Below are 11,467 nucleotides of genomic sequence, written 5' to 3'. Positions count from 1 at the left end.
CATCGAGAAATTATACAATGCCCCAGCCCTTAGTATCTCCACCTAAAGCAGAGTCGTATTTTTTCTTGAAAACTTTTAATTTCTCTTATATCAAGACAAATTAAGAAATTCGCTTTGAGTGAGAGTGCAACATGTAATTACCCCTGGAATATTGTATACTTGCTCAAGGGGCTTGTGACATTCAAGTGGTTGAGGAACAAATGGCACAAGCTCTCTTCCAAGCAAGCCTTACCCAAAAAAAAAAAACACAAATGATGATTTAGGAAAAAAAAAAAAAAAAAAAAACCCTATTGATGGGCAGACAGTCTTATTACAAACTCACCCAAGTGGCTAACTGAATCAAACCAATACTTAATTTTGGTATACTTGAACTTGTGCTTCTAACCCGCACAGGTGGCCATATGGATAAGGGGTCTCCTTGGACGAACCGTAAACTCACGGACATCCCGGATGATTGTACGTCTCCGAAGTTTGCAAAACCATCCGTTATGGTGGCTAGCTAACGAATATAAAATACAGCTTCTATAACATACCTCTAGTGGGGCTCGAACTCTCAACAGATTATACCATCCGGTCTAGTGACACTGGTACAATAAGTGGTGCTTCTGCATCAGCATCTTCAACTTCTGTTTCTACTCCCTCATTGATAAAAGTTCCATTTCTGCAATCAAAGAAGTAAACCATGCAGACCACCCACTTCATCACATTTCCCACACAAAACAAGCCAACCTGTGCAACAACTCCTCCTCCGACTTCCTTATAGCAGCCGACATATAGACACGGCAACCTCAAACCAAAACCCCAAACAAAGAAAACAAGCATAAAAAGTAGTCCATCCCTTCTGCTACGCCTGCTAAAATGATCCGACAGCGCCAATGCTTCGGTCCCATACAACCCCTCCACAACAGAAATCACAATACTCATGTTCCACACAGCACTCCACTCCAAGTACTTTGTTAGCAGTGCTATAAAAGCTGCCACGAAGAAACAACCATAGAAAATGTTTCTTGAAATGAAGTAGTAGTTTATTACTAACCATGTCAACCCTAGAAGTGTGCAAGTTGACAGGAAGAGAACATACATAGATGTGATACTAGGGCCTCTAAACCTTGTTGCTTTGGTTGATTTATGTACCATCTCTCTGATTGTCACTTTTGTAACTCCTTTATGCATCTTTGATGCTAAATCGACAGTCAAAATAGCATTGAAGAGCTCTAGGAGATGAAGGGGCACAAGATAGAGGAAACACATTTGAATCAAATTAACAACAAATTTTTTCGAAAATCGGCCTTCTATGTAGGTTGGTACTGGCCAATTATAGTCAAAGTAACCGTCGTATGCCGGATCTAGAATTTCCGAGGCTTGGACCAGTGTTCTTTGGAATAGAATTTCATACAAAACCATGAAGCAGAAAAGGGGAAGGGAAGTTAGCAAGGTGAAGATTATGAAGTTGGTGTTTCTGAGAGGGATTGATAGAGCTTCTTTGAGTATGCCAGAGAATTTCAACCTCTCCTTCAGCATAACATGGTTGCTCTCCATCTCTGTGCCTTCAGATTCTGGTCTCTACTCTGAAATGGAGTAGATCTTACGAGAAGATGAAGTTTTCTAATGCATATTGACTAGTGTAGTCAACAAACAGCTAATAATGGAGCAGACTTTGACTTTTGTGCTCAAATTTGTCTGGTAGACGAGGGAAAAATAAAAATTGATAAATTAGCTTGATGAAATTAAAATTCAAAAAATTTCATTATTTAACAAAAACAGAACACAGACGTGAGAGTAAAATCCGGCTCCTCAAATGGCACAAACGCTCTTTCAAGCAAGTCTCACAATTATTCTGAAGAAAAAGCTAAAGACTGATCAATAGAGGTGGACAAGAGGGCTCAATCAAACCAGCACTTGATTTAGGGTTTTGCAAATAGTTAAAGCATCAACAGCTGCTGCTGCTACCATTTATTTCTTCGAATGTAAAGCGCGCGCACACAAACAACATGCCTCTAGCAAGGCTCGAACTCTCTCTCAACAGTTTATACCATCCAAGCTGGTGGCCCGGTCCTATAGAAGCTTCAACATCTGCTACTAGCTCATTGAGAAATGTTCAATTTATGCAAGCACAGGTTGAACTGAAACTGACCCTTTCGACAAATTAACAAATCTCCACTTGGGTACCTGATCATTCTTATTATTTTAAGGCCAGATTTGCTGGATTTCATCATTATTCTAAACTTTTTCTTGCCAAGTACTTGAGCTAATGCAACCAAAATTTGCTTTTTTAATAAAATTTCAGCACAACTTTAGATTCGTTGGCAAGAATCACATTCAAAAAAACCTGTTGAAAGCCAAACTTAGTTGACCTGTAGAGAGAGCTTGCTGAAATTCAAAACCAGGCTCATAACATCTAGCGTTTGTTACTTGCCATGGCTTGGATAACAAATTCACCAATTCTTATATATATATATATATATATATATATATATAGAGAGAGAGAGAGAGAGAGGCATAGGGCGTGGGAATGGCAACTACAATTTTAAAGCTCCTTTTCAGACTCGTAACAAATCATTTTTTTATTATTATTTACTTTTTTCCCTTCTCCTCACAGTAGTCTTATAAGCTATAAAGAAGAAATCTTCCACCAAAGAAAAGGACCACCGTACACCATCATGCACAAACTCGCTGAAAGAAACTTAGTAGATTAATAACCACCCCCCAAAGTGGCATTGATTTCCAAAGAAAACTGGTGCTTGGCTAACCACATCCCAGAGCGACATTGATTTCCAATATATATAAATATTGACCAGTTCAAATGCACAGTTAAATAGCAATCAGTTGATTACCTTTCCAAATGCACAGTTAAATAGCAATCAGTTTGTTACCATGGGCAACCACGGAGGTTATTCTCTTTGGGCCAAGTCAATATCATAAACATTAAGACTTCGCCACCACAGCTTGAAACGTCGTAAGCCAAAAAGCAAAAACAGCTTCATCTTCTGCAATCCACAGGCAGGAAAGTAAAGGTCTAACATCGATGAGTAGATGATGTAGTGCAGAGAAGCAGACGCGGTGGTAAAGCGTGTGCACTAAGCAGTAAGTGGCGAAATGCTGTCGTTTTAGCCGTAAATCGACCTCAAAACACAAAATATGGAATCTTTTAGAAACATCTACTTCAAACAGCTTAAGTTATGACAATTAACTTCAGACAAAACAAAAACATATAAACAACAATAGGGTGGCAATTTAAAGTACGAAAGTGGACTCCAAGTTTCGGTAACCTGAATAGGGCATGCTGACGCAAACAGGAGTCCAAAGCACCCATTTTGGCAGCTAAACAGCGTTGAAGGTATCCAAAGCCAGGTGCAAAACACACCCAATTGTCATCAAATGAACTAAATAATCCTACTCTTGTTTGTTAACCAATCCTATCAGGACTACAGTACAGCAGACGGATCATCCTTTGTCGCTATTTACCATTTTTCTTCAGCTCCTGTCCCAAGCCTTAATCACTGCCAAATCACCACCAACTCATATAAGCTTGAAAATACTTGCAAGATACTAACCGCACAGAGAGAGATAGATAGAGAGAAGGCACAACAGAAAATTCTACGAAGGGATGACATCACTTGTGGAATAAATAAATACACGAGTGATCTCGTCCAATATAAAGGGCCAATTTAAAATGAGGCCCACAGCGGATAATTCTATGACCGGCCCCTAACCATCATCCATATGATTTCCCTTTGCTAATTTTTGGGACAGGCAGTGATTTTTCTTTTCTCTTAGCTGTGTATATATTGGAAAGAAGGGGGCAACTGTCTATTGCAGAATAAGCATTGCAAATCATTCAACAGAGCAATTGATCGAGATGGTCATAAAATGGTCTCTTTTACGAGTTTTATTTTCTGGCAGTAGTAAATTCAAATGGAAGTCTCCAACCACAATAACAATTAATAGTACCATATAGTTTTGCCGTTTAATGGCTTGAGAATAATAATCTTTTGTGTGAAACTACGAAAAATCCCATTAATCCAATCATGGCATTCACACTAGAATAAAGTAAGTTGTGATGCCCAGCATTAATATGATGATGACCTACTGTAGCCGTGGCCCGTGGCCATGGCCAAGAGATATGCTATGAATGTTGGAGCAATAACTAGTATATGCATGACAAAAGTAAATTGACAAGTTAATGGATATGTGAGAATTTTCTGTGCAGGGAATAGTTATATACCCGTTAGCATAGGGTGAACCACGACGAGCACGTCGATATGGAGGTGACCTGCTGTAGCTACGTCCACGAAGAGGTGAGATGCTGCGGCGTCGTGGAGATCTTCTCCCACGGGGGCTGTAACTCCTGCCACAATGAGCAAACCTTATGACAATACAGGATTTAAAATATACAAACTTGTAAAAGAGTCGGTGTGCAGAAAATGCTACACTTTCTCTTTTCTTTCTTTTTTTTCTTTTTTTTTTCTTTTTTTTTTTTTGTTGGGTTAAATAAAGGTGATGCCCCTTCCACAGCCATACAGGTCTAAAAATTATTTATTCCAGTAATATCTGCAATATCTCATCAGATGTCATTCCTATAATTTTCAAACCAAAATTATATCAAATTACTTTATAGATTCTCCAATGATCAGTCCCAAGCCATGTTTTAAACAAAATATCATGCCATCCACTAGTGCAAATACTGATAAATATAAATTTAAAATATAGAACATGTTACAGACAATACAATACTACCATCAAAAGTTTCAATATAATTCTGCTAATAAGTACATAAAAGGTAAGAAAAGATAATTGATCAATATAGATTCAAAAGAATTTCATTTATTTAGCTAGGTGAGTCTCAAAAGCATATAATACAACATGGGATCAAATTACATTATTTTTCAGCCAATGATGCCTCAACAGCAACCACGCATCAACAACAACAACGCATAATCTCTAATTAATTAGATTTTGAGTTATCCATGTGAAAAATACAGAATTCTTGTTAAGAATTGCACAAACTACAAAGAATATCTACACATATGAAAAGACAACAATATGCTAGAATAGGTCTTGAAAAAAAAAAATAAGACAAACAAAAATATTCTAAAATGCAAGTATAACTGAAATTTACAGAATACAGAAAATAAGTATCAAAAACTCCATTAGGGGACTGTGTTGGGTTCAACAAGGCATAACTCAACACCCAAATAGAAAAGTTTAAAAAACAATGTAACCCCAAGGACGGGATTTATTATGGCAGAACCAAAACCACAGTTCTGAAAATACTAACATCATATAACACATTCATGGAATAATTATGAGAGACCAAAATTATTTAGAAGGATATTCTATGCTTATAAATTCCTGGCCTTAAACATTATAGGCCCAACAAAATCAAATTGGAATAAAAAAATTAAAGAAAAAGAAATTGCAAGTAGAGGGGTAAAACAGGAAGATAAGAGATGTAAAACGGAAAAAAAGAAGTATATGTAGGAAATAATTAATGAAGAATTACATGTCTTCGTTACCATATAATGCCACACTAATCTAACAGTATTAGATAGCTGTTCCATAATTTAAGATCCACATAATAGGGTTAATTACTTAATTAAAGAATTTAATCACAAATTGCCCAACAATGCTGCCACTGCCAGTGAGATTTTTGCACTGGAGAATACATATCATGATTGTTTCACAGCTCAAAACTTGCTCCATAACAACGTTCTAACTCCCTGACAGTGAAAAAAGCAATGCTGCCAAATTCCAGGATGATTGCATGAAAAAGATTACATGTTTTTCATGAATTTAAACTCAGAATTCAGAAAAGGTATAGCAGCTTGTAAGATTTCAACAGAAGTACCGACAATATAATCTTTAAACATGCAATTCATAACCTAAAAAACAAAAACAGAGACAGAAAAAACCAAGGAACGCACCTACGACCATAACTTGGGCTCCTACGTCGTCGAGGGCTGGGACTTCGACGACGCCCGCTTCCTAAGCCTCGTGAACCAATGCGCAAGCGACATTCTCGAGCAAAATGACCGGGTTCACCACATTCATAACAGTTCAAGTCATCACCACCACGTCCACGCCCACCCCCACCACGGCCTCCACCACCTCCCTTAGAATTGTGTGAAAGTTCCACGCGCCAACCATTCTTCCCTATTAGATCGAATTCCATCTAAATGAAAACCTCAGAGGTTTACAAAACAGGATAGAAACAATGATCATTGCTCAGAACCTATAATGATACAAAAGATTGTTGTCCAGCAGAGTCTTAAACAGGACAGACACTTACTGGTTTTACATTAAGAATATTAGGAACTTAGAGAATTAAATATTATCGTAAGGCTTAGATTTGGAACCATAAAAGAATGTAATTTTTAAAGTGAAAATATGGAAACAATTCCAATTGCAAGAGTTAAAGCTTTTGGACAGCAGAAAATAAGGACCAACACATAAATGACAATCAATCCACCACCAATGTTTCACATTCCGGTAATTAAGTGAAACAACATGTTCAGTTAATTTTTTTAAATATCATAACAAAATGACGAATACAATTCTCTGCAATATATATATATATATATATATATATATATATATCAACATAAATATAAATTAATTAAAATGATCATGAGACATATGCACACACAGTTTGCAATTTACAGTATAAGCAATAAAAACCATGCCTCCACTAGCAAGAAACAGGCTTTCAAGGATGGATGCCACACAACCATTAAAAGGTCAGTATGACACCTACAATAAGAGCAATTAACATATTGCTAGAAACAGTTTATCTGTTGCAATAAGTTAGGGCAGCAAGATACATAAGAATATACACATTCAAAGAAAACAATTAGGTAAGTGAAAGAAGCACCGAAATGATCAAGTGTTTTTGACAACTAATACAGACATGAAGGTACATTTTATGCCTACCATCCAATGCATGAATTGCATCTAGAGCATCCCTACGATCATCAAACTCGACAAATGCATAACCAGGTGGTCTTCTAGCAACCCAAACACTGCATTAATTCCACTAACATGTAAGAGGCCAACAACAATCATAAATGCAAAATACAAAGTTAAAATAAAATAATAGTTTACAAAAATAAATCTCAAATGGAACCAACCACAACAGAAGAGGTTAGTCAACTTTCATCCTTTTATATTTCACAATGAGAAGGGAAAGGTCAAACATAACTATTGCATAACAAATCTGCCATTGACATGACCAGGGTATCGTAGTTAGAACTATCTAGTGGCAACAAGGGCAGCAATGTATCACAAACTATGAATCAAGTTTAAAAGGGAAGAGGGGAGAATTGACAAAACTAAACGTATGTTAGTGCAGGTAGACTGGCACATGTGTGCACTTGCACAAACTTTTCATTGCCTCGTTTGGATTGAGGGATTTAGAGGTATTTGGAGAGAAAAGAAAGGGAAGGATAGTATTTAGTGTGTTTGGATGGAGGGAATAGAAGAGAAAGGAAAGGATTGGGAAGGATTTGGAGGGATAGCCTATCCCTCCAAATCCCTCCGACACAGTAAAACCAAATCCTCCCACTTTTGAGAAGATTTGAGGGGAAAGGAAGCTAAAGACAAAATTAGCCTTGTATATTTTCAGTTTGCAGTTGCAGAGAGAGAGAGAGGGCAAGTTCAGAGTTGAGAACGAGAGAGAGATGGAGGCTGAAATGATTTGCTTTCTTTATATATATATATATACATACATACATACAAATATATATATATATATATATACACACACACACACATACAAGGGTCTTGACTCTTGAGATTGCGCTTCAACCAAAGTGACGACTCTAGAGAAGGAGATTGGCTATGGTGGTTTAACGATCAGGTGAGTTCCTCTTAACAGTATTTATCACCTTTCATCTCCAATGATTTATACATTCAGTAAAATGGTAGTTCGTTTTTTAGATTCAACAATCCATAAATTGTATGCCCTTCAAACCCATCAGCTATCTTCTTCATCTCTTAAATCCATCTCAACTTCTTCCACAAATCAACACTCATTTACAGTAAATTACCTCATCAATTCATGTGGATTGAGTCCGAAACTGCTATTTCAGCTTCTGAACACGTCAATTTCAAAACCCTAGACGAACCAGATATCAGCTATCATCACAAGACACCCAAAACTTCTCTTATCGGATCCCAAGAAGACCCTCTTGCCCAAATTCGAGTTCTTCTACTCCACTGGCATTTCCAGCACTGAGGTCGCGAAGGTATTATTCTTCTGCCCAACTGTATTGACACGAAGCTTGGAGAACCAAAACCCATTACATACAAGTTAGCAGTTGCAGAGAGAGAGAGAGAGAGATGGGAGGAGAGTAACGAGAACAGAGGTGGAGGCATTTTTGGGGTGGCTGAAATGATTTGCCCTACTAACCCTACAAAAAGGGTAAAATAGTAATTTTAATTATTATTTTCCTTTCTTTTCTCTCCTCTATGTTATCCAAACAAGAATATTATCCATTCTTTTCTTTTCTCTCTTATCTATCAAACATGAATATAAATTATAGTTATCCTTTCCTTTCTTTTCCTTTCTTTTCTTTTCTCTTATAATTCTTTCCTTTCTTTTCTTTCCTGTGTATCCAAACGAAGCCAAAGGGGAGAATTGACAAAACTAAACGTATGTTAGTGCAGGTACACTGGCACATGTGTGCACTTGCACAAAGTTTTCATTTGATTGGTTGGTAATATTTGTTACTATGAACTTGTACCACTCTTAACAAAGATTAGAACTACAGTTTTTTTCTAAGCTCAACCCTTATCAACATGTGTGGAATATATCAGTAAAATAACATTATAGTTCTTGTTGACATACGTTGCTTTATTACTACTGCTACCGACAAAATTTTAGAAACTAGAGATACACACTTGATTAGGTATAGAAGAATTACTCATGTAGGACACAAAAACTGGGGGGCCAAGTCTAGTTACTATTTGACTAGGCTTCTAAGTAAGGCCTATATAATCAAATTTGGTTTGGTTTAGACAGTTCAATTTTGTTCCAATATTCAAGGAAGCATATGACTGATTTGTTTCTATTTTACCCTCTAAACAAAACTGTGTGCCCCTCCAATGCAGCATGTTCACACACACACACACACAGAGGGAAAGAAACTTCTTGGATCCTAGACTGTCAGAAAAATTCATAACCGTGGATGGTAAATATAGATTACAATTCACATAAAACCACATGGTGGTTTTTTCATTGGAGTTGGAATTATTGATACAATGACACACAGCTGAACTGTCAAAGGTGTCAACTTTCCTTCTTTTATCCTTAAATGGCAGAACAAATATACATATATACAAATATATTAACAAAGCATCTTAGAAACTACTAACTGAAACACATAATCAGAGTTGTTATTATTAGAAATTAACCAATGAATTCGCAGCTCCAGACCAACCCATCACGGATATATCATATATCGTATTCAATCAGATCACACATATATTCCAGTAACAGTACTGAAATTTACCTCCGAAGAACGCCGTAGATTCGGAATTCATCCTCCAGTTCTCTTTCCGTGACTCGGGAATCCAAATTCCCAACATAAACTCGAGACATCGTCGTGGCCCACTGATCATAAAACAGAAATACTATATCTTAACTTTCAAGTAAATATATATATATAAATGTTGTGTTAGATATATATGTATAGAGAGAGAGAGAGAGAGAGAGATATAGATAGATATACTAGAAAGTAAATGTTTTGTTACATAAAACAGGAATTTTTAACAAACCCTAGTTTCGCTGATTATTTGCATCAGCGAAACTAGGGTTTCATGTATATACAGATATATTCGGATGCACAAAAGAGATCAATTTGAGAGCATAAATGAAAATTTAGGGGTCACCTTGAAGAGATTTCTAGGGTTTGTGCTTTCGATTGAGATTGAATACTTTTTGATTTTTCTGTTGCACAACCGTCAAAAAGTTCAAAAGAAAAAGGGTCGTTTTGGAATTATACAGTATAATGTAGGACACTGTTACCAGTGTGTGGACATGAGAAAGAAAAAAATGAAAGTAAATGATAAGTCAAGTGAAACTAAAAAATCAAAGCCACTCGCTTACTGGGATGTCAATTTTTACCGCTCCGTCGGGGCCCATTCCATTTCGCCCTATTAATAATGAATATGGGAATACTTGTTATACCATTGGGGCGGATATGGATACAAATTTTGTACCTGTCGAGGGTCATGGGGCGGGTAAGGGTTCAATATACATATTCTAGGGGCCCTGCCCCGCATATAACTATATTTAATATATATATATATATATATATATATATATATATTAATAAGTTATTTTAACGACTTACCCAATTACCTATCTCTTATAATCCTAATTTGGGATGTAAACTTGGTATTAAATTTGCTTTTGTTTTGGTTATGGTGGAAGTTGGAGCTTAGAACTTCTTGTGATTTGGTTGTATTAAACTTTTATTTTTGTTTATTGTGAATTATGTTATGTACGTGTTATTTTTTATTTATTTATTAGGATACATAATTTTATTTATGTTGTGTCATTCCTAGACTTTACACATTTAAATAACAGGAGTTTAAGTTCCAAAAAGTGGAAAAAAAAAAATTTGTTAGTGGGGCGGGCACGGGGGCACAGTATTTCCTAACGGGGCGGGGTTGGATATGAAAATCCAACCCGTCGCGGGTCTCGGGACGGGTATGGACTTGACAAAAATTAAAAGGGGCGGGACGGGATTTAGAGAAACCTGCTCCAAACCCGCCCCGTTGCCATCCCTACTCGCGCATGCGTTTTGTTATAAAGTAAAATATTAAAACACTTCGTCAATAATAGTCCAAAATTAAAATACTAAAAGTTAATTTTTTTTATTTTTTTATAATTATTTATGATCCAAAATCATAATATTGACAACTTTAAAACTTTCATCATCCACTTAGAAATATAAAGAAGATTTGGTGATATATTAATATTGACAATGACTTCTTGTGATTTGGTTGTATTAAACTTTTATTTTTGTTTATTCTGAATTATGTTATGTACATGTTATTTTTTATTTATTTATTAGGATACATAATTTTATTTATGTTGTGTCATTCCTAGACTTTACACATTTAAATAACAGGAGTTTAAGTTCCAAAAAGTGGAAAAAAAAAATTTTGTTAGTGGGGCGGGCACGGGGGCACAGTATTTCCTAACGGGGCGGGGTTGGATATGAAAATCCAACCCGTCGCGGGTCTCGGGACGGGTATGGACTTGACAAAAATTAAAAGGGGCGGGGCGAGATTTAGAGAAACCTGCTCCAAACCCGCCCCGTTGCCATCCCTACTCGCGCATGCGTTTTGTTATAAAGTAAAATATTAAAACACTTCGTCAATAATAGTCCAAAATTAAAATACTAAAAGTTAATTTTTTTTTATTTTTTTATAATTATTTATGATCCAAAATCATAATATT

General features: G+C 36.3%; 2 protein-coding genes across 2 annotated transcripts; both read right to left on the bottom strand.

The window, feature by feature from the left end:
- Positions 1–264: 264 nt before the first annotated feature.
- LOC132303032 (uncharacterized) lies at positions 265–2,440 on the bottom strand. Its single transcript, XM_059800061.1, has one exon. The coding sequence runs from the start codon at positions 1,537–1,539 to the stop codon at positions 562–564; it is 978 nt and encodes a 325-aa protein (XP_059656044.1). The 5' UTR covers positions 1,540–2,440; the 3' UTR covers positions 265–561.
- Positions 2,441–3,120: 680 nt separating this feature from the next.
- LOC132303033 (serine/arginine-rich splicing factor RSZ21-like) lies at positions 3,121–10,027 on the bottom strand. Its single transcript, XM_059800062.1, has 6 exons — positions 9,889–10,027; positions 9,510–9,610; positions 6,931–7,019; positions 5,925–6,153; positions 4,226–4,348; positions 3,121–3,500 (listed from the first exon to the last, which is right to left on the bottom strand). The coding sequence occupies exons 2-6, from the start codon at positions 9,596–9,598 to the stop codon at positions 3,494–3,496; spliced, it is 537 nt and encodes a 178-aa protein (XP_059656045.1). The 5' UTR covers positions 9,599–9,610; positions 9,889–10,027; the 3' UTR covers positions 3,121–3,493.
- Positions 10,028–11,467: the final 1,440 nt, after the last annotated feature.

The sequence above is a fragment of the Cornus florida genome, unplaced genomic scaffold (genome assembly GCF_030987335.1).
Source record: "Cornus florida cultivar Cherokee Brave unplaced genomic scaffold, ASM3098733v1 CherokeeBrave_3.0.0_Hap2_Chr04, whole genome shotgun sequence".
Lineage (NCBI taxonomy): Eukaryota > Viridiplantae > Streptophyta > Magnoliopsida > Cornales > Cornaceae > Cornus > Cornus florida.
This window is presented reverse-complemented; position numbering and strand designations above follow the sequence as displayed.

Excerpts from the sequence above, each read along its gene's own strand:
- LOC132303032 (XM_059800061.1), bottom strand. The coding sequence starts at position 1,539 with ATGGAGAGCAACCATGTTATGCTGAAGGAGAGGTTGAAATTCTCTGGC.
- LOC132303033 (XM_059800062.1), bottom strand. The coding sequence starts at position 9,598 with ATGTCTCGAGTTTATGTTGGGAATTTGGATTCCCGAGTCACGGAAAGA. Across the intron at positions 7,020-9,509 it reads ATCTACGGCGTTCTTCGGAG|TGTTTGGGTTGCTAGAAGAC; the intron begins GTAAATTTCAGT and ends GAATTAATGCAG. Across the intron at positions 4,349-5,924 it reads AGCCCAAGTTATGGTCGTAG|GAGTTACAGCCCCCGTGGGA; the intron begins GTGCGTTCCTTG and ends TCATTGTGGCAG.